The 27,633-nt window shown below is 40.1% G+C and overlaps 1 protein-coding gene across 1 annotated transcript in view; it reads left to right on the top strand.

Moving 5' to 3' along the window:
* Window positions 1-26,327, top strand: part of mgat5b (alpha-1,6-mannosylglycoprotein 6-beta-N-acetylglucosaminyltransferase B) — a 67,690-nt gene extending 41,363 nt beyond the window's left edge. The window contains exons 9-18 of the mRNA XM_084926393.1: window positions 5,777-5,908; window positions 8,519-8,652; window positions 10,108-10,238; window positions 11,001-11,006; window positions 13,495-13,650; window positions 13,841-13,987; window positions 14,106-14,222; window positions 18,424-18,498; window positions 23,941-24,212; window positions 25,632-26,327. Of these exons, the coding sequence (XP_084782519.1) occupies window positions 5,777-5,908; window positions 8,519-8,652; window positions 10,108-10,238; window positions 11,001-11,006; window positions 13,495-13,650; window positions 13,841-13,987; window positions 14,106-14,222; window positions 18,424-18,498; window positions 23,941-24,212; window positions 25,632-25,830 (1,369 nt within the window). The 3' untranslated portion in view covers window positions 25,831-26,327. The remainder of the gene's footprint in view (window positions 1-5,776; window positions 5,909-8,518; window positions 8,653-10,107; window positions 10,239-11,000; window positions 11,007-13,494; window positions 13,651-13,840; window positions 13,988-14,105; window positions 14,223-18,423; window positions 18,499-23,940; window positions 24,213-25,631) is intronic.
* The last annotated feature ends 1,306 nt before the right edge of the window (window positions 26,328-27,633 follow it).

Below are 27,633 nucleotides of genomic sequence, written 5' to 3'. Positions count from 1 at the left end.
ACCGGTGAGTGAAACCACACGAAGCAGCGTGCAAATCTGTGGCTCAGTATGTGTGTATGTAGTAGCTGTTATATAGCGTAAAAATTAATGTCACGGTTTTAATTCATGCTAGGGGCACGGTCCTGTGACAGCAGTGTTGTTTAGTTGACTAGTTGCACACCACGTTTACCTCAGAGTGAAATATTTTGATTGTTGGCCTTTTTCGTGGAATTTGATACTCATTTTCATGCTCTAGCGCATGTTCACTATTCACTAGATAAAAGATGGTAAATGGCCTGTATTTGTATAGCGCTTTACTAGTCCCTAAGGACCCCAAAGCGCTTTACACATCCAGTCATCCACCCATTCATCCACCCATTCACACACGCAATCACGGCAAGCTACATTGTAACCACAGCCACCCTGGGGCGCACTGACAGAGGCGAGGCTGCCGGACACTGGCGCCACCAGGCCCTCTGACCACCACCAGTAGGCAACGGGCGAAGTGTCTTGCCCAAGAACACAACGACCGAGACTGTCCAAGCCGCGGCTCGTACTGGCAACCTTCCGATTACAAGGCGAACTCCCAACTCTTGAGCCACGATCGATGGAGTGAGCCACCTTTTCATTCGAGCCTCGAGCTGGTGTGTTTTGTGTTTTGGCTGTCACCATGTTGAAACCAGGTGTGACGGTAAATCTAACTGAGACCTTTAAAGAAACTGTACACCCATTTTTACCATGATGTACTCAGATTTTTGATACTAAAGGGGATTATAATGTACAAAATGAGGTGGAAACTAGGATCTAAGTCCATAAACTCATCAGAAAAGCTTTTTCTAAGGTCATAGATCAAAGGAGCCAAAAGCTTGTACTACTAATTGAACTATTGTTTGCAACCTGCTGGCCGTCAGAAAGAATGCAGGTACGAGACGCTCCAGCGCTGGCTTCCCTTTTCAGACTCAGAAGCTTATGTACAGTTTTAACGTACAGTCAAATAGCTCTGATAGCATGAATGTAAATTTTTAGTTATTTTTGGTTATGATAGTTTACGCCATTAATGTGCACAGTAGAAATATTTAGTAGAAATCTCGTTTTTACCTCTTAACAGTGCTGATCTTAGAACAGCTATTAAGTTTTGAGTAGCAGTGCAGATTTTTCTTAATAATTATTTGAGTCTTCAGATTAAAAATAAATAAATTTTAGAAACACAATACAGTAGAAATACAATATTAAAAAAATATACACTTCATGACCACATAGATTCAAATAAGAATGATACAAAATTTACTGTTATGGAGAAATGTTGAGGAAAACGTCCCCAACATTTATATGGAGTTTATTAGTTTTACAGTATTCTAATCTACTTAATGTCTTAAGTCTAACAAATAATGTAGATTCACAGCTCAGGAAGTGACTCGTTTAACTTCAGTTAAGTTCCTTTGTGTTTACCTCCAAAAGTTTAATCTGTTCATCTGGACGTAGCGTTTTTTGTGGGAGAAACGTTTCGTCACTCATCCAAGTGACTTCTTCAGTCTCCCAGAATGCATCAGGACGGTCCTTTGTGTTTAGTTCCACTGTAGTCTGTAAAGGTCCATTTTTGGGAAGGTTGACATCAGTCGAGGCTTTTGATCACACCTTGAAATGTTCCTTAAATAAACAGTCACATCTGCTTCTAATTATGATGATATACAAAGTCTGAAATGCTCTACTTTTTATTTTGATTACACCTAACGCTATAATAATGGTCCACTCTTGCTAAAGCAAGAATGTACTGTATGTATGTGTACGGAGATGCCTCAGGAAGAAATTGAGGTCATTAGTTTCTCATATACATATGATCTTATACATACAGCCCCATAGAAATGCATTAATGTTTAGATTTGTGGCACCAGGGAAAATGCAGAGAAACATTTGTGTGTGTATTTTTTTTTCTTTCTTCTCTTTTCTTTTTCTTTTTTTTTTTTTTAAATTACTTGGATTTTCATCTAAGCCACACGGAAGGTCAGACATGAACTAACAGATTGTGTTCATGTTTTTACTGAACACATTATGACTCATAGTGCAGGGAAAATTTTCCATTCATTTCAGTTTATTTATATAGCGCCAAATGACGACAACAACAGTTGTCTCAAGGAACTTTATATTGTTAGGTAAAGCAATGATGCAGAGGAAAGAGGAGAAATCCATGCAGTAGAACCTCACTACACTCGAACATTTCCTGTAGCCGTTTAAGAAACATGAAGATGAATTTTGGTTCATTCCTTGTCCAAAAGTCCAAGCAATCTCTTTTAAAAAAGGGTCAACATGGTCAGATACCTACACTGGTAGGAAGTGATGAAATGAAGTCTGACACCGAATAGACAAGCAGCTCAAACAACCAGCATCGCAGGCAGACGAGTTGCTACGGATCTTCATGAGTGAACCTGTGATCAAGCTTTATGTTGTTATTGTCATTGTGTGTTAGTCATGTTTATAGACATCATCCTCAGCTCTCTCTTGCCTTTCATGAATCTGTGAAATGCCTCACAATCTATTTAGTATCTGAAAAGTTTACTTTATTGTACATTTGTTGCCTGATTGTGGTTTTGGTGGATTCTATCCACCGGGCTGCATACTTCAATTGAAGGAGTATAGAGTGAAAACACAGCTTTAGTGAAACAGCCTTTTGTTTGTGTAAGCACCAACTTGCTTGGGTGTGTATCATCGACTGATGAAACTGCAGTTTAAGTATCGCTGGCTGACCCTTTCCTGCTCATTATTCCCGTCCACTGTTGAGGAACCAGCTGCCACGCTGGTTTCCACAAGGCTGCCGTGCTGACTAAATATGTTCTCTGTCCAAAGAGAGATCGATGGCTCTTGTTTTGCAGGTATTTGTGTGTGTGTGTGTGTGTGTGTGTGTGTGTATTCTGCGTTGTGCATTATTTGCTTCTGAGCCAGGTAGTAAAAGAATGGTGAAATGTAAGGTCATGGATTTGACTCCAACTGCTAACAATTTTTTTTTTTCTCAAAGAAATGCTTAAAACTTGTTTCACCAGACCGGTCAGCCTTTTATTGGTACTTCAGTGGGTTTTTTTTAGTGCCATTTTAATCACACACTGATCTTTAGAAATAGATTTTCATTGCTTTTGTTCACTTTGATGACAGGCATCATGTAGGATGCCTGTAGGAAGACATGTAGGAAGAAAGAGCTTTGAGATGCTTATTATTGTTTAAATCTTAAAGATTGCATTTTGTGTGTTTGCCATTGACCGTAGGTGGGCTTTAAATTAAAGGATTTTTATTCATTGGTCTTCACATACACGTGCATTTCACTACTTCTGAGAAAATGTTTTGTGTTTAGTGCCGTCATATTGAGTTGTACAGAAGTAATTTATTGACTGACTGACAGGGGCGACCGCTTGCTCTGGTGTTTCCGATTTTCTTTTGATGGCACATAAAAGGCTAGTGGGTTTCTAACCTGCATCTATGTTCCTTTCATCTGTTGAGATTGCATTTGGAGCCAGAAGGCGCATACCAGTATGAAGCCCAGAGAAATGATTGTGCCAGGAAAGAGTTCATCTTGGCGAACCACAGCAAAGGGAATCATGTATAAAACATAAACTGTCCTGCATCAACAACAGTTCTCTGGAAGTGATGATTATGCTGGAGCTTATCCCAGCTGCCATAGGGCGGTCAGACAGACAACCACTCACATCTCTGGGCCATTTTAGAATGACCAGTTAACTTAACCCCACTAACTGCATGTCTTTGGGAGTCTGAGTACCCGGAGAGAACCCACACAGACACGGGGTGAACATACATAAATGAATATTTTACTTACTTACTGAAAGGGAGACAGGCGCCCCCTTTAACAACGATCCTCAAAGGATGACTAAATGTCACCATTGCATCACAGAGCTATTTAACCAAATAATGACTTAAATTTCTTTTAACATTTATCTGTTGCAAAACAGCTAGAGGAGCTAGTTGAGGTTGTTCGCGCTTCTGATTAGGATGCCTCCTAAACGCTTTCAAAGATTTTTTTTTTGGCATGTCCCACTGGGAGAATGCCCCAGAGCGATCACAGGACACACTGTCTCTTGGCTAGCTTGGGAACAACTTGGTGATTGGATGGATGACTGAAAGAGGTGGCAAGGGTGAGAGAAATCTGTGATTCTGTGCTTCTTCCCTGCAATCTGAATAGATGGATTAGTGCTGCAGGACTGAGCATTAAAATGTCTGTGTATAAAATAGACAAGTTTTTGTCTCATTATGCTTTGTTCTCAAATATATCTGTCAGAAGTAATCAAGACAAATCTGGTCTCACTGGACTGTAACAAATATAAAGCTGAACAGGATTATTGATGAATTCAAGAGACAAATGTGTCAAAACTTGATCTGATTACATTTGTAAGGTGAATGGTTAGTTTTATTCTATTGTACCATTTCATTTTAAAAGATATATTTAGAATTTTAATCAAATCAATCTTTGCTTTAAAGGTTTGGTTCAACAGAAGTTATGAATCAGGTGAGGGTAAACCTCCATGCAATTAATATCTATGGTTGTAGGTGTGTGTGTGTGTGTCTCTAGTCTGGGATGAATATAGAATGCATACCCGAGTATCTTTTATACCAGAGTTTATTCTCTCAGCAAACTGCCTTCAGATGGTTTCATGTCACATTATCTTGACAGGCAGTGAGCTCTCTTTAGTATACAGATGATTTTACAAATCTTCACATCAAAATTACACTTTCTTTTTTTTTTTCTTCGGTGCTGTTTTGTACTGTGGCGTCGGTCTTCAGAACTGCCGAAATTTGACGAAATGGATCTTTCCTTTTGTAATGAAAATAGGCGCGCTTAATTGCTTTTTTTCTCGAACAAAGTGCAACCTTGATCCCAGCTGAAAGCCGGGTGCTCTGAAGTTAGATAGCACTTTGTGATAGCAGACGCCAAATTTACATCTTCTGTCTTTCCTTTTCCAAAAGGCTCTTTTGTAATTGCCATTCTCCGATTTTATTTAAGCCTGATTTTTGTGTTTTATTTATTTATATTCAGGCAGCAGATTTTTCATATCAAGGCTGATCAAGCTGCAGATTAGCAGAATGACAGGCATCTTAATGTGGTGCAGACATTTAAAAATACAGACAGAAGGTGTGCACGTTAAGGCTGAAGGTAAAAGATCTGAAGCCCCTCATCATCATGAGCATGGCAGATTGCACATGCGTAATGCACCCACCCCTTCATAGGTGTCAAATGAATGTGGTGTTTGCTTTGGTGTGTGAGCTGGAACAAGCCTGCAGACAAACTGGGTGGCTCCCCACCGCGAGACGTTGCTCCCTGGTAGTGCTAAATTCTTTGTTGTATGCTTGAATAGCTGCGCCGTCTCACTGAGAGCACTGACATGCTTCACGACGTGATTGGGCTCTTTCATTCATTCTCTCTTCCTCTCACTCATACACACATTTTTCTCGTCTTATAAGCTCTAAGTTTCCTCTGCAGGAATATTACTGGAGCTGCAGTGCTTTCTGGGAGCCGGCTTCTTATTATTTTTTGATTAGTTTAGTTAGCAAGGATACTTTAACACAAAGGAGAATTTCAGAGAACTGAAAGGAAAAAAAATACATCACAGGAAAACATAATGAAAGAAGGCAATATTGGAAAACATTTCAAACTAACTTATCAGCAGAAGAAATGCTGCGGTTAGCTACAGGATAGTGTTGGTGAAATGTCCAAGACTTTGTTATTTGTGCCAACTCTCATGGGTTTTAATTTGTTTGGCTCAGTGTGATGATGAAAGCCCATCTGACCTGTGTGCAGGTTTTTGGGTGTACCTCCAGGAAGAGGAAGCTGCCCCCTGACAGGACCTCTGCCCTTTGACCTCATCTACACAGACTACCATGGTTTGCAGCAAATGAAGCAGCTCATGGGTCTTTCACTGAGGAAGCACAAGTCAGTTCTTTATGCTTTATTTTTCTGTGTCTATCAAAATATTAATTTCTATTTATTTACCAAGATCTGAGGGCAGGCGGGTGGGGGGTCTCCTGTTGGTTAACAGAAATTTAAACGGCGATCAAGGAACCCCGGGTTCACTCCCTACAGTGGGGGAAATAATTATTTGATCCCCTGCTGAAATTGTAAGTTTGCTCACTTTCAAAGAAATGAACAGTCTCAAATTTTTATCATAGTTTTCATTCAAGGACAGAGACAGAATATCAACAAAAAATCCAGTGGAAGCTAATTACTTAAAAGCTATACACCAACACGGGCAAGACCAAAGACCTGTCAGAGGGTGTCGGGGCTGGAATGAGCTACAAGACCATCAGGAAGAAGCTTGGTGAGAAAATGACAACTAGTGCGATTATTTGGAAATGTGGAAAAAACCCAAAATGATCATCAGTCACCCTCGGCCTGGGTGTACATACACAATCTTGCTTCTTGTGGTGATGATGATCATTTGAAAGGTGGTGGATAAGTCCAAAACTGGAGGAGCTGTTATTGATCCAAAGGCAGTTGGGACCACAGCCGTTGGTAACAAACTACGCTGTAATGGACTGAAATCTTACATCACGCACATGGTTCCCCTGCTAAAGAAGGCACATCAACAGGCCCATCTTAAGTTTGGGAGTGAATTAAATGACTTAGACTTGGGAGAAAGTGCTGTGGTCAGATGAAACCAAAATCAAGCTCGCTGGCATCAACTCGATCTGCCGTGAAGAGAAATGCAGAGTATGGCTCAAAGAACACCATCCCCACAATCAAACATGGAGGTGGAAACTGGCTTTGGGGCTGTTTTTCTGCTAAGAGTACAGGATAACTTCACTGTATTGAGAGGCCAAAATAAGATGGAAAAGTTTGGATGAGAACCTCCTCCCATCAGCCACAACACAGAAGACAGAACAATGACCCAACAAAGGAGTGTCTAAAGAAGAAGCACATTAAGGTCCAGACCTTAATCCATTAGAAAATCTGTGGAGGGAGCTAAAGCTTTGAGTTGCCAAGCAACAGCAAAGAAATCTAAGAGATTTAGAGAGCTTCTGTAAAGAGGAGCGGACCAAAATCCCTCCTGAGATGGTTACAAACCTGGTGAGAAACTTTTTTACCACTGTGCTGGCCAACAAGGGTTTCTTCACCAAGTACTAAGGTATGTTATGTTTGGGGATCAAATACTTATTTAAATTACATGCAAATCAATGTATACCTTTTATGTAATGTTCATTTTTTTCTGAATTTTTTGATATTCTGCCTCTCTCCATTAAAATCAAACTGCCATAAAATTAGAGACTGTCCATTTCTTTGTCAGTGACAAACGTACAAATTCAGCAGAGCATCAAAGGACAGTAAATGCAGTTGGTAAAGTTTTTGTCCTTGTCTTCCAGCTTTGCAGCGCTGAAGCAGTCATGGTATACAAGTGAATCCTCAATTTTTAAACCAAACAGGCGATAAAAAGAACAGCTTTCAATGCAAATTGCAAATTTCGTCACAAAATTGATTAATGAAAAAGGAAACAAAAACAAAACTCTCAAGCTATAGTTGTATGTAAATGATGACAATCGTCTAGGCTTTTTCATCCGATATTTTACTCTGAATGCATAAGAGGACAAGGGTATTGTATTTATAAAATAAGTGGGTAGCACCCAGACACATTTAACAGCAATGAATGTTGATTCTGCTGCATTTTGAGAATTCTCAAATACACCAGCAAAAGCCTACGCTGATTCCAGTCAGCATCAGTTCAAGGTCGGCTGATCGACCAATAGTCCTCTCCTGACAAAGTGACAGGCCAATACTTTGATTGCCTCTCCAGCCCTGACACTGATTAGAGATGCAAGCTATTGATAAAACGTCTCCTCTTTCATTACATCAAACTGCTTCTTCCACTTCCCAGTGTGAATATTTACACCGAATAAAGTGCTGATGAGTAATTTTCTCCTCTTTAACTTGTCATTGTTAGCTAAATGTTCTATTTTAGTTTGATCTTAGAGGACAATAATTATTTTATGTTTTTCTGTTGATGCAGTCAAAGTGGTGTAATGTTTATCCACTCACTGCTGCTTTGACATTATCAGAGAGAACCTGAAGCATTTTCTAGTCAAAGCCCTGCACATGGAAAAAAAAGCCTCGCCCTAAAATTTATTTCTTCAGATTCTGGCCAGGATGGACCAATACCATATCATGATCTGTTACAGCAGCGTGTCCTGTGGTGGCTGTAAAACAAGTCAATTATTTAAGCTCCTATTGTCTCACCTTGAGGCGTGTGTGATCTCTGCTTATTGGGGGTGATGGCTGGGGACGTGGACATCTATCACTACTGACAGCTTTACAAACCAAGACTCTGACACCCAGACTGTGTTAGAGTACTCAGACTAGCTCCCATAACTCAAAATTAGATTTTTTTTTCTCCATGTTTCTCTAGACTCAATCTCACTGTATGCACATGTGCTTTTCTGGCAAAGTACAAAGGCTAAATGTATTGTTTTTCACTCAGCTAGAGGAGACAAATAAATGCAAGAGACAGCTTTGTTCTAATTCAGGCTAATTGTATCTCTTATTTTGTCCCAGATGCCACATAAGAGTGATTGATACCTTCGGTACAGAGCCTGCCTACAACCACGAGGAGTATGCAACTCTGCATGGCTACAGGACGAACTGGGGTTACTGGAACCTTCATGGCCAGCAGTACATGACCATGTTCCGTATGTGGGCTGCTTATTTCTCTACGATCTTTGTTCTCACTGAGATTGAGAATCTAAAGTCAACGTCTGCTTGAATTTACAGATGCTTTAAGTTGTTTTGATGCACATATGTGTGTGATATATACACTCATGAACCTTTTATTAGATACACCTGTTCAACTTGTTGTTACCGTAAAATAGTTAATCAACCAATCACATGGCAGTAACTCTACTTGGACTTTTCTTCACAAGCATCTCCAGAGTTTACAGAGAATAGTCCAAAAAAGAGAAAATATCCAGTAGTCCTCCAGGGCAAAATATCTTGTTGATGGCAGAAGTTAGAATAGAATGACTAGATTGCTATGAGCTAATAGGGAGGCAACAGTAACTTAAGTAACCCCTTGTTACACCCAAGGTATACACAACAGCATCTCTGAATGCACAACTCATCAAACCTTGAAGCACATGGGCCCACATAAGATGCCCCTCCTGTCAGCTAAGAACAGAAAACTGAGGCTACACTACAAAAATCTCTGGGGAATGTTTACAGGATCTTGTTGAATCTGTTCCCTGAAGAATTAATGCAGTTCAGAAAGCAAAAGTGAGCCGAACCCAGTACTAGCAAGGTGTACCTAATAAAGTGTCCAGTGAGTTAATGTTTTAAACTTAAAGTGTGAGCACACTGTGAGCTAATAAAGGCCTCAGGCTGTCACAGGCGAGCCTTTACAGCAGCAGGCAGGAAACTAATCAGTACAGCTGGGCCTGCACAGATGTGTAATATCTCCTGTGTGGGATGCACACAGACACACCCACAAAAACACAAGCACACACACGCACATTCATGACACTTTTGGTGAAAATTGTAGCAAAAGAAACTTTCTGATGTTTGTCTCCAATTAATTCAGTGGCAATGAGCAAAACCGTCTGTAGCCAAAACACTTGCTGTTATCACAAAGTCTTATACCAAAAGTTGTCAGCTTTAATTGAGTTTCTGAAAAATACAGTTCCTTTGCAAATCCCCGCTGCAGCAGACTTCCTTTGTGACTGCTAGCATTCATGCTGCTTGACTTCCTGAAAGCGGACAGCTGTGGGGACATTATAGCAGCGGTTTTGTGCAGCTTACTGAAATAATGAAGTTGCACTGTCATCATCGACTGCGCAGATGTGACTCATCAAGTCGCCCGATCAGGAGTTAACAGCATCATACAAGAGAAGCATCCTCAACCCCAGCGAGTGCACCATTTCCTGCGTTTCCCTTTAGTCCACCAGATTAATGTAATACCAAATTACTGAGAAAAACAATGAGCTTCGCTTCCCCTGAATTCCTGCCGCGCTCTTTTGTTCTGTACCGTCCACGTGCACAGCACCACAAATCTTCACAGCAGCTGCACTTTGGCTACCTTTTTATTTATTTGTTTGACTCTTGTAATGGACTTGAAACACTGTATTGCCAATTATTTTGTTTGTCCTTGGCAGCCCACACTCCAGACAACTCTTTTATGGGTTTTGTGGCAGAGGAGCTGAATGAGACAGAGAGACTGAATATTCAGAAGAACAAGGTTAAAAACATGGCTGTTGTATATGGCAAAGAAGCCAACATGTGGAAGGTCAGTATATCCAGCACAAGCATCAATGCACAAATAGCAAGTGTCTAATCCACAGGAGGAGAAAAAGAATATTACATATAATATGTAATAATTTTTGTTCCTAAATGTGAAATATATTTTACACTGTATAATGGAAGCACTTCAGATTTGATAAAACTCCAAAATATGATACTTTTTTAGAACCTCTAAATATCGCTTTCCTTTTTCTGTCAAACGCCCACTAGGTTTTACATTTCCTGCAAACAATTTCCTCCTCCAGGAATCAGGCCTGAAGTGTGATGCTGCATGAACAATAGCTTTTGTTTAGAGTAAATTTTCCCTCCGAGCTGCTGCCAAGGCTGCTCCTTCTCTCTGTAACTTTGAAGCGTGTTGCAGCCTCCCTCAAGGTTTGTTTTACTTGAGTCTGGCTGCAGCTTTTGTACCTACACTGCCATGGCGCTCCTTTGTTTTCTCAGAACAACTTGAGTTGCAGTGTAAGATTTGTGAAACAGAAAGATTGCTGTGTAGGAACCAGTAGTATTGGAATCTCCCCAGACAGAGAAAACCCCCTCATTGAGAACAGCCTCTTCTTCCAACTCAATTTTGAGGTTCACTTTAGAGAGTTGGACTTCTAAAGGTTCTATGAGAAGAAGCTTGACTAATGCTTTGCTTTTCTTTTTGCTCCATACTGGCCTCCCTCATTTCACTTCTCCCCTGCTTGCTTGTGGTGTCGCTCTGTGCTGTTCTGTCATTTCATGATGCATCTTTGATGGCTCCACACAGCTTCAAGTAAGTAGACCTCTTTTTTACTTAACTCGATGCCAAATTTAAATCAAGTCTTCTTCCTAGACTTTATGTTGCCAAAAGTTGCTGTAAAAGAGCCATTTCTGCAGAAATCATTTCAAAATGAACAACGCCAGTAAATAGTGCTGTGCAAAAGTCTTGAACCAGCCTGCATTTCTTTAGAATTTGCTAGGAGAATAGGAAAGAGCTACAGTGCCTTATTGAAACAGGCAACCATACATAGCAGTACAGTATATAAGGCAAAGTCAATATTTTGTATGACTGCCTTTATTCTTCAACACAGTCTGAGCTCTTTTTGGCAGTCTTCAGGAATAGTTCCCCAGGCTTCCTAAAGGACATTCAAAGCTCTTCTTTGGATCTCGGCTGCTTTTTGTTCTCTTCTCTGTCATCGTGATCTCACACTGCTTCAGTATTGTTGAGGCCCAGGCTCTAGGGAAGCCAATCCATGACTGATAGTCCATTGTTTGTTTTTCTCTTCAGGTGTGCTCTTACTGCATGATGGATCATGTCTGTTTTAATAATTGCATCAGTTTCAGTCAGATCCTTACTGGCTGACATGCAGGCCAAAACCATGACAGAAGCTCCCCTGTGTTTGATAGATGGCTGTGGACACTCACTGCTGTACCTCCTGACCACATCCTTATATACTGATTATTTTCAGTCCAGTTCTTGTGTAATTTGACTTGCCTCAGTCTTTTCACCCTTCCACTGAGACCATTTCTGATGAGGCTTCAGTGAACAGTAAATGAATCAACAGATGTCTGTGTGTCTCAGATCCTGTGTCAGGTCTCTGCTGGAGAAAGGACATGACTTTCACATACTCTTCGTAGTTTAATTTAGCCTGCAATGTCTTCTTTTGTCCTCTACTTGTCAAGTTTCATCAGATTTTCTTTAAGGACACTTTGCACACCATGTTGAGTTTTACCTGGTTTGGAAATCACCCTGTTGTCACTGCATTTTTTTAAATTCAATTAAAGAAATGGGAACAAACTATGTGTTCATACAACAGGCCACCAGTAACAAAAGATATGATTTAAAATTGGTTGTTTGCCAAGTTGTCTATTATGTTTAAGCACAACATGGGTTCATCTCTTGATTTAAGTGCATTTTTTATGTTTCAGTGATTCAGAGATCATTGTTCATTTGCTTAAAAACAAAATATTGTTCTGAAAATGATCAGCTACAAGGACTGGACTGAAAATAAATTACAAGGCAGCCAATGTCCAAAGAAGAACTTTGAAAGACCTTCAGAAATCCTGGAGAACTATTGCTCAATAACACAATAGTACAAGAAAGTCTGGCGCCTTGAAAGCAAAATATGAAGAAATATTTTGCTAAGGACCTTTTGTATATTACTCTAATCTCTTCCAATATATTTTAAACATGCAGAGACATGCAATATACCATCCTATGAAATTCATCAATTTAAATTTGAAAAGAATAAAGAACTGAAGTTTTGTCAGTTCACTTTATTTTTAATCGGGACAGCCGGCCACAGTTTGAACTCACAAGTCGCCCACAGCTGCAGTTGTGAGTGAGAGATTAAACCGCAAACCTTTTCATCTTTCAAGTCTGCAGGCTTTAATTTTTTTGATGGTTATTATTATCACTTTCTGTAAAAGGAACTGTTTTCATCACCTCATTGCTTTAAAAAAAAAAAAAAAAAAAAGAAAGCCTGGAATGAATAATGAGCAGTGACACTTAGTTGACATTTATAAATGATTTATGCCTCAAAGACATAGCTTTAGTAAATTATTCATAACATTCCCTCAGAAAAAAAACTTTTTAAGATAAACCAATTTAGTTTTTCTCAATAAAACTATTCAAGCAAATTATCCCCACGGGGAAACGCAGAGGATACAGTACGCCCTGCTTTCAGTCTTTCATGTTCCTTTAAAATTCCACAGGTACAGAGTGATTTTTAGTTGCCAAGGTGATGGTGTTACTACTAGTATGGAGAGACTTGGCTCATTAGTCTGCTTTTAGCAGCCTCATTTCCATCAACCAGTACTTGTGCTCAGGTTGGGGTGATACTCTAGACGCTGTAACACATCTAGGTTTTAGGCTTACCTTTTCCAAGCTGCTGTGTGTGTAATTGTAAGGTCATATCTGAGTGATTTAAGGTGTGCAAAGTATTTGGGCATAACACCATAGCAGAGGATGTATGTACTGAACATTTAAACAAAAAAAAAAAAAACAACAAAAAACCTCACAATTATACAAAGTTTCTAAATATTTAAAAAGGTTACAGGGAATCTTATAACCAGCTGCAACGTGTGCCGATAACAAGGCTAAGTTAAAACTCAATAAAATGGATTTGAAGGACTGTGGGGAAAAAAATGATAATTTAAATGCAAATGCAGTTCACCCACCTTTTTTAGTGTTTGCACAGACAAATTCATAATTCATACATTCATTTTTCATTTCTTGTCTTTAAGCGCTTCATTTTGCTTCCCTCTTGTTTGTGTTCAAGGGTAAGGAAAAATTTCTGGCAATCCTGCACCGCCACATGGAGATCCACGGGACGGTGTACTATGAGGCGCAGCGTCCCCCAGAGGTGCCCGCCTTCGTCAAGAATCACGGCCTGCTGCCTCAGCAGGAACTTCAGCAGCTCCTCAGAAAGGCCAAGGTGCGCTTGCAATACCGACACCTCTGAGCTCTGAAAAAGCGTCAATGTTTGCGCACAGTTTCTGTATCCCAGTGGACTGGAGAAGGCTTCCTGCTTTTGTAGAGTTGGAAAAAGGATTGATCTGATCAGGGTGTGAGCAGCTCTGTGTAAACACTCACAATCTGCTGATCTTTGTTGTATTCCGCACTAGTTATTCATCGGATTTGGCTTCCCGTACGAAGGTCCCGCCCCTTTGGAGGCAATAGCCAACGGCTGCATCTTCCTGCAGCCAAAGTTTAACCCTCCTCACAGCTCTCTCAATCACGAGTTCTTCAGAGGGAAGCCCACATCGAGGGAGGTAGAAACTCACAATGTTTGACTTTTTAAAAATATACAGAAGACAGTAATGCTGTCTGATCTTAGCCGTGTTTATTGCCAGAAAGATTATTAATATATTCCACTTGTGCCTCCCTCAGGTATCCTCTCAGCATCCCTACGCGGAGCAGTACATTGGCAGACCGCATGTCATCACTATTGACTTCAATAACTCCGAGGAGTTTGACGCAACCATCCGTGAAATCATGAGGATCAATGTGCGTTCATTTTTTTTGTGGATGTGTGTGTGTTTGCCATCCAATCTTAACAGCACTCATTCAACAAAATAATGGTCTTCTTATATTGTAGTCCCCCATGCTACTCACTGCTGCATAATAGCATACTGAGGTGAAAGTATAATTTACTCTTGCACACTTCACAGTGGGGTTTGACCCGCTTTTGAAGCCCTCTGAGTTTAATAGAGCTCTTAATCATGGCATCCGATGTTACAGCAAAATGCTTAGCTGGCTCCCGCTCTGCTCTCCACACTCCTAATTGCTTGAGATATTGAGCGGCTCAGTAGGTAAACTGTGCCCACACCTGAGTTTACGTGGCAGCGTTCCAGAGGCCAGCCCCACCGGCAGTACACATTGTCCACAGCAGATCTTATTAATCAATCGCACTGTGCTCAATCTGTCACCAGAACAACACAGAGCTACTGCCAAGCATCTCGCAGTGCCTCTACCTGTCAGGTGTGTTAAGCAGACCTTGTGTTGCCTGCTGATAGAGACAAAATAAAGTACCAGTTTTGGTATTGGTAAATGCTTTAAGTCCTAGGGGGACAAAAAAAACCCCAACACTAATCACATAAGATGAGGGAGTTTCAGTTAAAAATTTAAAAGAAAGAGCAGAAGAAAACAGCTTTTGTTTTTTGTTTGCGACACGGTGGCATCATGGTTAGCACTGTTACCTCACAGCAAGAAAGTTCTGAGTTCAATTCCACCATCAGGCCGGGGTCTTTCTGTGCAGAGGCGACCTGTCCAGGGTGTACCATGCCTCTCGCCCTGAGACAGCTGGATAGGCTCCAGCGCCCCCACGACCCTGAAAAGGATAAGCAGAAGCAGATGGATGTTTGGTTGTTTTGTTTTTTTTTACCCTCTACATATTTAATAAGACACGGGTCGAAATGGAAGTTAAAAAAAAAAAAATCTGTTTACTAACCCATCAAACAAAACACTTTAGGAGAACTCCAAAATGTGTTTCATAACTTTTTTTAAAAGTGTGGTATTTTGGGTAATATACTTGAATCAGATTTGGAACGCTGATGCAGTTTTCATGTCCTTATAATGTATATGAAGTTAGTGCCAGCAGCCAAGCGTGAAGACTGAAAAGCAGCTTGGCTCTGTCACAAAATCTGCCTACTAACACCTCAAAAGTTTACTTATTAAGACATCACATCTTGTTTGTTATTATGCACACAAAAGCCAAAAATTGCTATTTTTCAACAGTGTCGGACTATTCCTTGATAGGAAGCAGTAACATCCCCCACTGGTTGCCTGGCAACAGGTCCCTTTGTTCACATTGACCCCCCCCCCCATAGGTGGCTCAGCCTCACTAGTTGTTTGCACCTGTTTGAGTCTTTTTGCTAAGCTTAATTAACAACGGGGTGGTAGATTCATATTTATTATACAAACAGTCGTGTAGGGTTTCTTATTTATGGAATTGTGGATCCAAGATGCACATTTGACAAAGCACTGAACCTCCAACTTCAATTTAGTTTTACATAATGCAACCGTCACACTAGGGAAAAGAGTGGTTGAACAGCTAAAAATATTGAATTTTTGTGCAATAAACTTGTGATCTCGATGCCTTTGAAATTGTTGAGACCACTCGCAGTCAGCTGCCTTCTTCAAACGCTTCAAGACATCAAGACTGTGATAAAACTACAAGGTCAGTGTGCTATCAGTCTGTGATCAGTCTGCAACTGAATGTGGTCAGTTACTTGCAATAATGACACCATGGTGATTAACTGGGATAAACTGGGAAAAATAAAAAGTCTGTTTCCAGCTATATACACGGAAATTCACATAGAGATAGAGATGAAGATAGAGCGTCATAGATCTAAAACGGATATTCTGAAATTCCTAAACTGAGATAGTTCTTCCAGGATGGCGATTTAACTGGATTAAAACTATAGAGATGCTCAGTAACAACACATTCATATAAGAAAAAAAACAGAATACAACCAGCTGACAACCAGCCAAGTCGAGTCGCCTACTGCAAAGCAAGGGATCGCAGAGAAGTTGAGCTCATTGGCAAGTATTTGCAAACTTTTGCCTGATAGCAATAGGCATTGGCATATTTGGGGACAGGTTCCCTCCCACCAGATAAGTCATGCAATCACCTTGTGATTGAAAGTGACTCTGACAGCAACTCTCTGGGCCATTCTCAGCCACAAAGAGGTTGTCATCCTATTTTTATTCTTTTGCTGAAGCAGTAAGGGACAGTCACATAGTCTAGGTTTGGTGAGTAGGGAGGTTAAGGAGCGTCGATTGTGTTGGTGTATCCAAAGCCTCCTGAATTTTTATTCTGCTGTGAGGAGCTGCTCAGTGGCTCAAACACAGTACAGTCAAATTGTTTTCAGCTGAGAGCTCGTACTCTCGCACAGCTCAAGATGCAAAATTAGACGTGTTCATTTACAGTGTGAAAAAGCCACGGTGCGCTACCCTATTAATGTCAGAAAAATAAATGAATAAATAAGCAGGGAGCTCTTGACCTGATGTGCTGCTGTGCGCTCTTTCAGTGAAAACCGTTGTTTGGTCTCCCAGTCATGGCTGTAATTGTGGCTCCTGTTAGCAGTGTCAGGTCAGTTTGACATACAATTTAATTTTTGCACCCTGTGAAAGTTTGAGATAGATGGTAAAACTGCAGATACACATGTACAAGTGGCTAAAATAGGATTTTAAAGAAAGCAGTCAGAGTGCAGAGGTGCACTAGGAGATGACCTGAAAAGGGAAATTCAGTTCATCTTAAATTATAACTAGTTACTGTGTTTGTAAAAGCATTTCCTTGTAATACAATTACTTGGATAACTCTTCGGTTCGTGCAGAGTTTCAGACTCATCTCACTGAGCTTAGTGTAAAATTAGGCACGCTACATGTGTAGATGGCATTTAGTGTGGCTCATCTGGTTGTGTAGATTACATATTGTGAGTTTACTTACGCTTATTCACAGACAGCTCAGTGCTTAATGCTTTTTAGGGGCCTGTTCATATTCCTGCAGCTCATGTTATGGATTTAGATAGCTTAAAAAGCTGCTGGCTAAGCTTTAATGTTACTTTAATAGTACTGTGCCTTGTGGAAATTAAGAAATACTCAAATGTCTTTGTGTGTTTTTTGTCCTGTCTGTACCTACTACCAGCATAACTTGCCTCACAGATAAGCCATCATTTTATGTCACTTTTAATGGTGTGAAATGATGAATGTTGCTCCCATTTTTTGTGACCAACCGCTTCACTCAGTTTAGGTATATTAAATGTGCAGTCACATAAAGAATGTTTCCTACGGTTGAATTCAAATCACACTTTATGAAACTTTTTTTTTTTTTTTGGTCCGACTCGGATTCTATTATGTAAAGATGCCCAAAAGGCAAATTGTATTGCGGAATAGCTGATGAAGTGCCAGATACATTTCATTAAACTCAGATGAAATAAAGTAATAAGAGAGCGCTAAAAGGAACACAACGCTAAAAGGAGCCATTTATCAATTTAAGCTTGAGTGCTTTAGTGGCCTGATGGTAAACAGTGAGATCTCACTTCAGATACCACAGGGAGACATTCTGAGAGGTTTCTACACCGGGGATACCGGCAGAATCTGTTCTGTCCCGATATATTTTATAATTAGTCATGTGTTCAATCCACAGTCAGCCTCAAAAATGCTGTTATTGATATAAACACCGTCTCCAAAGATTCCAACCTACAGTCATTATTCCCATCAGTTCCCTATGACCCTGCCTGCATCAAATATGAGAAAGAAGGGAAAGCTATTGATCAGTGTTCTCTTTTGAGTTTTTATGCATGGCGTGCCTTAAGAAAACAATCTGACAGTGATTGACAGGTCTTTACAGCAACACTATTAACTGCACCCAAAGGATCCAGAAGTCACCAAAACAGCCGTCTCAGTGCCGCGTGACCTGTGGTCCGATGTCGGTTTAATCCATTGTTTGACATATTGATGTAGTCATCACGAAAATTAATGAAATCAATTTTCAAAGCTGTCACCTGTGATGTATTAGGTCGTTGATTTTAATGCAAGGCTTGTGCCGTGATATAGGCCTTTCACAATTACACTAATGAATGTGTCAACTGTGATTAACTATCAGATGCTCGGGGTGCTGTAATTACTACGACTTGGCTTTGCGGCCATGCGCGCATGCTATTGTCCACTGTTTGCTCATCTGTGCACGCACGTGTGTCTGCAGGTGGAGCCGTTCCTGCCGTACGAGTACACCTGTGAGGGAATGCTCGAAAGACTCCACGCTTACATTCAGAACCAGGTGGGTCGCTCAACATTTGAATCGTGAATCGTGCTGGCACAAAGCTTAATAAATCTAAGAGCAATGATTTAATGGTGCACGTGACGCCTCCCAGCAGTTTGCTTTTTTTGTGAATAGATGTGGGCTTGAACCACAAGATTCATTGTTATGTGTCTGGTTCAAACCTTATGGCTCTCATGGAACTGGTGTTTATAACAGACACAGGCAGTAATTTATTACTGTTATACTTAAAAGGGCACTCAGGGAATGCAACACCTCGCTGTAGTGCAAAGGCTATACTGAAACTCTGATGTTTTTTAATGTTTTTATTATAACATGCTGACGTCAGCCTGTTTTTTAACATTCTCTAATTCATGTGACTCTGACCTTTGACCTATGACCTTGAAGCATTACATACTAAAATAGTGAATTTTATTATCTTTATCCTTATGATTGGAGCAAAATTGGCTGTAATTGGCTTCCATAAGCTATGAAAACTCAAGACTTTGCAGTGTCATTGTGGAATCATAGGGCGTCCTATTGAAAAACTATATTGTTTACAGCTCTTTCCAAACACTTTCATTTGATATATTACTCTGTATGGTTTCTTGAAATGTTTTTTCCAAGCTCAACTTTGACCTTGGCCAGTTGTTCAGCCAACCTAGGTACTCATGTCCCCCAAGGCTATTATACTGATGATAAATATTGAACATGATCAATCAAAAGTTTTGGGGTTTTGCTGATTTTCACATTTGCTGTAAGTTTCTATAGTTTATCATGACCATTTAGATATCTTGCAACCAGAAAAGTCTTTAGAAAGTTAAGGCACTGGGTGAAAGCATTCAAGGGAAAAGGAAAATATGAATCTTTTAAGGATTATGTTTTATGCAAATTAAACAAAAAACACATAACATGGTAATTACACAGCTTTAGACTAGTTAGTAAGCACCTTTGTTTTTCCACATTTGTGTATAAATGTGAGTGAAGCCTAAGAGACCATTTGATCCATAATGACTGTGTTCAGAGGAAAAAAAACAAAACAACTTGACATCTAGTTGACCAAACTCTCTTAATTCCTCTTGAAAATGGAAATTAGTTATGTGGGAACTGTGCCTATTGCTAATATACAGTCAGTCAGTTAAAAGTGTGATCACCTGCACATCCTCTTGATCAGGTTGTGTTGACGATACATCAGTGAAACCATAAAAAAACTGAAACATGGAATAAGTGAACATAAAACTGCTAATTTTTGCGAGACCTCCCTTAATGTTTTGGTATTGAACTTGTTTTAACACCAACTAAGGGTATAGAGACAGTCACACGAAGAGACGAGAAGCCCAGCGTCACTCAGGGGAATACTCTGTAATATTATATTTTCTTTATGATTCAAATGTAAAAAAGATAGAGGATGTATAACTGAATAATAATGTTTGTTTGCCCTGAATTTATATGGCTGTCACAATAATTATTATCACATTCATGAGTCTGTTGACGCTACTGACAAACTAAAGGCACACATGTGTGCAGTGTTGCCTCAGATGATTAATCTGACTATGTGTGTATATACTAATATATAAGAATGCAGGAGTATTGCCTGCATACTTGATAAAGGTCAGATGGACTGATATGCTCTAGCTTATTAAAAATACCAGCAGTAAGTGAGACAGCATGCAAGAGTTCTGCTTAATAGTTTTCATGTCCACCTTTCAAAGTGTCTTAATAGAGGTAAATTCAGTCCTAGAGTGGATTATGGCTGGGGAAAAGAAGCGTAACATTTAAACACAAGGTTAAGAACAGAAAGGATGTGTTTATTCAATTCTGCTCATCGGGTCAATCCCCTTGACAGAAGAAAGGAATTAATTGGCTCTCAAGTGAAGCTCCAGCTGTTTCAGAGGAGCGAGCTCGCTGTTGCATTTTAAATCTTTGTTCCTGAGCAGTGCATTTTATTTTCATTATATTTTAATTTTTTTCAAGTATTTTAGTTATTAATTCAATCTATTTGAAGAGATATATACACTATATTGCTAAAAGTATTCAGTCTCCCATCTACATCACTGAATTCAGGTGTTGCAATCACTTCCATGGTCATAGGTTTATAAAATGCACAGAGGTGGCCAACTTCTGCAGAGTCAGTCACTGCAGACCTCCAAACTACATGTGGCCTTCAGATTAGCTCAATAACAATGTGTAGAGAGCTTCATGGAATGGATTTCCATGGCTGAGCAGCTGCATCTAAGCCTTACATCATCAAGCACAGTGCGAAGTGTTTGATGCAGTGGTGTAAAGCACGCCACCACTTGACTCTAGAGCGATGGAGACGTATTCTCTGGAGTGATGAATCACACTTCTCCATCTGGAGTCTGGGTTTGGCGGTTGCCAATAGAACAGCAATTGTCTGACTGCATTATGTCAAGTGTGAAGTTTGGTAGAGGGGGATTATGGTGTGTGGTTGATTTTCAGGAGTTGGGTTTGGCCCCTTTGTTCCAGTAAAAGGAACTCTTAATGCTTCAACATACCAAGACATTTTGGACAGTTTCATGGAGAAATTTTTGGGGATGACCCCTTCCTGTTCCAACATGACTGCACACCAGTAAACGAAGCCATAAATGTCCATAAAGACATGGATGAGTGAGCTTGTGGAAGAACTTGACTGGCCTGCACAGAGTCTGTGCAGAGACTCCGAGCCAGGCTCATCCAACATCAGTGTCTGATCTCACGAATGCGCTTCTGGAAGAAAGGTTTAAACACTCCTAAACCTTGTGGTAATCATTCCCAGAAGAGTTAAAGCTGTTATAGCTGCAAAAAGTGGGCCAACATCATAAAAAACTCTATGGATTCAGAACGTCATGTCACTCAAGTTCATATATGTATATAAGGCAAATGAGTAAATATAAACCACACTGAAAATAATCTGTATCCTATTTTAAGTATTTATTTTCTTGTTTTAATGCTTCTCAAATGTGTGGTAGAAAGCTTCTTTGTCCTTGCTTATCTTGATGGTTGCAATGTTCTGGTGAAACATGTGTTGATGGTGCATTCATGTGATCCTGTGTTTGAATGAGTGAAAACAACAAATTTGGGGAAATATCCTAACATGACCTTTGACAAGTCTTATTCAAGCTTTTATTTCTGAATTCACATACTGACCTTACTTTTAAAGGCGTTCCCTTTCTGAAGTTTTCAGTTGTTTGTCCACAATATTTATCCCTCTGCTAGACTGACTGGGTCAGCAATTAAATCCCTTTTTCCTGGCACTGGCTGCAAGCTCAACAGATGGGCACAGGTTTTTTTTGTTGTTTTTTGGGGGTGTTTTTTCGGCTTATATGCAATGTCCTTGATTTCTAACATTTGCACACATCAAAATGAGAAATGAACAATCGCCATGTGTTTAACCGTATCTCTTTCTTGGTATTATTGCTACTTTCAAGTTATTTTAAAAAAGAAAATCATCTGAAATATTAACACACACACACACACACACACACACACTCTTATCTGCAGAATGTTTACAGATTTCGTTGTCCTCAGTGAGATCTGTCATGTTTTGATGGTTGGTATATTGTCTGGCAGTGGCAGGTTAAGGAAATGTGTTAGCCTCTGTTCTGCTCTGACACCCTCTCTTCCCCCGCTGTCAGAAATAATACACACACAATAATGTACACACACACACTCTCACTCTCAACATGCCGTGGCTGCCTGAGACTGTGACTAGCCGCCTGGTGTGTACAAGGGCAGACTTCCAATCAGGCTCTCCTCCCTGTTCTTTCTGCCACTTTCTTAAACCTTTTCTTTCCTCTTTTCCAATTTTACTTCTAACTCCTCAAGTTCCACACATCCTTTAGCCTCATTTTTCTACTTTCTGACCAAAACCGTCACACTCGTTATCTCCCACTATGAATACCCCTCGCCTCTGTTTGCTCTAGCAGAGCTCTAACTCCTCTCTGACCCTCATACAATAAAGTTTGATGGCAGCTCACTATATTTTTTTTTCTAAAAATGGTGTCTGTGTGATGACACAGCAGGGCGCAAACACACACACTTGCCGGTTACTTAGTTATTCCAGTTGCTTGTTATTGCAAGTATCTCATCAGCCAATCACATGGCAGCAACTCAGTACATTAAGGCATGTAGATGTGGCCGGGATAACCTGCTGAAGTTCAAAGCGAGCATCAGAATAGGGAAGGAAGGTGATTTAAGTGAGTTTGAACGTAGCATAGTTGTTGAGCCAGAAAGGCTGGTCTGACTGTTTCAGAAACTGCAGATCTGCTGGGATTTTTCTGCACAGCTTCTCTTGGCTTTACAGAGAATGGTCTGAAAAAGAGAAAATATCCAGTGAGCAGCAGTTAAATGCAGTGAAAATGCCTCATCGATGCCAGAGGTCAGAAGAGAATGGCCAGACTGCTTCAAGCTGATAACAAGGCCACAGTAACTCAAATAATTGCTTTTTATAGTCAAGGTATGCAGAATGCACAGCATGTCGAAGCTTGAAGCAGATGGGCCAATAAATTGGAAAACAGAAAATACAAAACGTTGCCTGCACTGATGGGTTTTGATTTTTGCTGCAACATTCGAAGGTTAGGGTCAGAATTTGGTGTAAACAACATGAAAGAATGGTTCCATCCTGCTTTACGTCAGTGGTTCAGGCTGCTGCTGGTGGAGTAATGGCGTGGGTGATATTTTCTTAGCACACTTTGGGCCCCTTAGTACCAACTAAGCATCATTTAAATTCCACAGCATACCTGGGTATTATTGCTAACTGTCCATCCCTTTATGACCACAGTAGATCCACCTTCTAATGGCTGCTTCCAGCTTGAAACCAGTTCATGTTGGCGCCATATCTCAAAGCTCAGATCCTCTCCAACTGGCTTCTTGAACATGGCGTCACTGATGGAATGAATAATGTCTAAAAAGAATTACTGAAGATTTAATATAGTTTCAAGCCCTCCGTCTCCTCATCTCGCCCCTTTCACACTTTCTTATTTTGCTGATGAACACTGCATATGCGTGTGCGCGCGTGAGTATGCAATCAGGAATGTAGTCTGTTTTTAGGAGTGGAAGTGCAGCAGAGATTGAGAGATTGGAAGTCTGGTTATTGCCTACGGGAACTGGGAGCCTATTTAATAAACGGGACTGGAGGCCAGAGGGATATGTCAGAGAAATGTTATTACCTGGGTTTTATGAATAGCCCCAGCAAGGTGGGGAGGGGTCTAGTCAGCCTCTCACCAGAGCCCTAATTCTGCCTCCAAATCCTATTTACTACTGGGTGCCATGACTACATCCATGTTATTTCCATATAGGATGACAAGGACTTCCCACTTTTGATAAGCAACTCTTTGTATTTAACAGCTCCTTTATTATTTTAGTAGCATTTAACGTGTTGCTAAACATAATGTACTTTTTTTTTTAAATCAGAGTTTAGTTTTTGTTGTATATTTTACTTTTTCCCTTTCTTTCCACCTGCAGGACTTTTGTTCCCCTGAAGCTCCGTTTCCTCCCGTAAACTCATCTCAGACTTGGTTGGGCAGTGCTCCCAGTCCTTTCAACCTCCTACCCAACTCCAGAATCCTAACCTGGGCCTCCAACGCCAGCTCCTTCTCATCCTGGCCTCCTCTCACTGCACTCAGTGTCGTGGCTTCACTCGAGAGCGAGTCGTGTGTGAAGGCATGCCAGACTGCAGGACTAATCTGCGAACCCGCCTTGTATCGTTTCATTAACATTAGGGAGACTTTCAGCGCGTAAGTCCTTTTTTTCCTGAATTTGTTGAATGATGAATCGTTTTTGCGTGCACATCTCTTGCGTGCCTGTCCAAGCTCAGAAAAAAAAAAACATTTCTCAGCATCTGAGTGTTTTTTAGGTTAATATGACAAGTTAATTTACAAAAAAACATTTGAGGGATCCTGCTGGCATCACTAAAATAAAGGTTACAAGTTCCATAGTTCATGTTTAAATGTGAATGTGATGTAAATTTATTCTAAAAAGGAAACTTCAGCTGTGATGTGCACTCATCTGAAACATCTAGTGCAGTTTTTTATTTTCTTTGTTTTTTCTGCAAACTGTAACATCTTAAAAGTCCATCTCACTGAGCTCATTCTACAAATAATTATTTGATTGCATTCCATCAAAGCAGCACCACGCCTCATTTGCACTTCTAGTTTCAGTATTATACAGTAGTACAAAGTACTGATGAAACAACTGGATCACACTTTCCTCTGTTGTTTTCCTGCCATTCTGAACAACAGCCGTAGTAAACACATTAAAGGGCTTTATTAGTGGGTTTTTATATATAAATTGTCATGAAGAAAGAGAGTCATTGCTCATAAAATGAGGTCGGATCTTCACACGTAGTTTGTTTTGAGATGGTTTCATTTCTTTATTGAGCGTCCTAAGTAATCGTTCACAATACATGCTGGTAAAAGTAACTGAACTCATGAGTCTAGTACTATGTTGAGCCTCCTTCATCTGCAGCTTCATCAGGTGTTTCACACTGTCTGCTTTCAGAATGCACGTCAATGCTTTGGGAATTTGAACCGTTCCTCCAACAAAACTCTCAATATTTCTCAGGTGTAGCAATTTATTGGCCTACTTGGGCACTCAAAGCACTTTATACAACATCTGTCGTTCACCTATTCACACAAACACTTTTTTCTAAGTCTAAGTGCTAACTACCTAGCATCCACAATCTGATGAACACACTGGAAGCAGCTTCGGGGTTCAGTATCTTGCCCAAGTTTACCATTTTATTCAAGGATGCAGACTGGAGCAGCCAGGGATTGATCTACATCCTGAGCCACAGCTACCCTACAATTATCAGATTTTGATTTAAGGTCAGCATTCCTACTTCAATTTCTTCATTTTTACCCACTTTCTTGTCTTCATATGACACGAAAGTGGGTTTTGGTCATCATGTTCCACAGTAGGCACAGTAGGTGTTAACACTGTGCTGTGCCTTTTTTGAGAAGTTTTGTCACCTGTCCACAGAACATTTCCACGGAAACCTGTTCCAGGATTACAAGTATTGCTCTTTCTCGGATTTTTGCAGGACACACAAACTTTAAGAAGTGTCATTAGCGCAGTGGTTTACAGTGCAGTTTATATGTATACATATATATATATACACTGTAAACTGTGTCCTCATCCTTTGTCTTTGTTCCCAGGCTGGACTTTCAATGTGAAGGAGTGGAGTCTGAGAAGAACCACCTCTTTCCTGCTTTCTCAGCAGAGCATGCTGAATGCAGCCTGCAGCAGGACCCCTTGCTGTTCAGCTGTGCCGGCTCCAGTGCCAAATACCGACGCCTTTGCCCCTGCAGGGATTTTCGCAACGGCCAGGTGGCATTGTGCAAGGACTGCTTATGACCAGAAGAGGACCTGGATGATGGAGGCTCTTTTGTAATCCTTGGGTAGGAAACTCACTGGCAAGAGACAGTGTGATAAAAGCAGCAAAGCATACACACTGACTGTGCTACCTTACCTCTGACCCAGAACTGGCTACCAAAGTAGGTAAGGTGTAAACGTCTCAGGGATCTGCATGATTGTACTTTGAGTCTGGAGGGTTTGAAGCTTCACTGTACAGATGTTCTGCATTCAGACAGTCTTTACAGAAATCATGATGAAATGTAAAACTTAATGGATGAGTTATATGAGTAATCAAGAAAGATTTGAATAAAAAAAATTGCTTGATTTTCACAAGTGTGGTTACTTGTTGTTGTGTGAATATTTACAGTGTCATAGTGGAGTTGGATATTTGTACTAGATGCACCCAAAGCCATTTACACTATATTGAGATGTACTATTTTAAATGTCCGTGATGAAATTTGTACATAAGTGTTGTTTAATAAAATACATACAGGAAACATCGTCTTTTTCTATTTAAAAAAGTACTCTACTGGCTATCAGTCTCTGTATCTAAACACATTTTAATACAGGTCTGTGAGGGTTTTGAGAGAGCACATCTTCCATCACGGTCAGAGCTCCTTCTTGTAATGTCACCATCTGAAATGTTCTGGATCCACACCAAAATTTAATGAGGTCTGTCTTTTCAAATGCTTCAAATTTTCACAGTTTCTGGCTAGACAGATTTCTTCAGTAAACTTGCTGATTTACAGACATGACGATGCACAAATCATGATTTAAAGTGAGGTAAAACTATCCATCTTTTATTTTTATAGCAAAATATAACAATTACTTCTTTCAGCCTGGTTTATACGGACATAAAGCTTTGTTGGCACAGACTCGTTGGTTATAAAGTATACTTTGGATACAACATGACACTTCTTGGTTTGATTCCTGCACAAATATTTGAGGGGTTTTTCCCCCTATATTATATCCTAAGCTGATTTGTTATAATAATATATTCCTCATAAGGCACATCTCTGCAATCCTTGTACTCTATCCCTTGCAAACATTTATACTGTCTTTATAGATAAACGCATGCCTGCTTAGGTAGCAGAACAAATGGTGAAAATAATGGAGTCAGACATCAAACTTCAATACTTGGATGATAAAAACACAGCTTCCCAACCCAAGACACATTTTACAATATGCTTCTATATCACTCATGGAAAGGGTTTAATATTGTTACCAGGTCGTATCAGAATAGTGTTCATTTGGTAACCGTATTTATTCTCCAGCTCACTCTGCCTATGAAATCACTCCTTTCCTGCTAAAGGTGGAGAAAATCTACAGTTTTCGCCACAAAATTTCCTCCTTACTTTTTCAGCACTATTTTATGCATAGCAGGCGCAAGGAGGGATTTTTTTTTTTTATAACGAAGTGATTTAGTAAGATTATGTACCTACTTGATTTAACTGCAGCCTCGTGTTACTGTGGAGACTGACCTCCTTCTCTTTCATTACAACTGAATAACGAAAGCTCGTCATAGCCAGAGTGAACTGGCTGAATGATTACAGGGGCCAGAGACTCTTTCAGTATGTGTGTGTGTATTTATATATATGTAGACTAGGCTGGAAATGACGGAAAGATGGATTTTACCCAGGACGTATAAGAAACTGCATCAGATTTTAAATATTTAAATTATGTCAGCAGTAATGAGACACATTATTCAAGAGTGATATTCATATGCAATATGATATTGTATCTTGGCAGACTGGCAAATCAGTGATTTTATCTCCTGCTAACGTACATCACTCACTGTAATGC

This window comes from Perissodus microlepis, chromosome 4, assembly GCF_051167445.1.
Source record: "Perissodus microlepis isolate ML-2025 ecotype Zambia chromosome 4, ASM5116744v1, whole genome shotgun sequence".
NCBI lineage: Eukaryota > Metazoa > Chordata > Actinopteri > Cichliformes > Cichlidae > Perissodus > Perissodus microlepis.
Note: the sequence above shows the minus strand (reverse complement) of the source record. Positions and strands in the feature narration are given on the sequence as shown.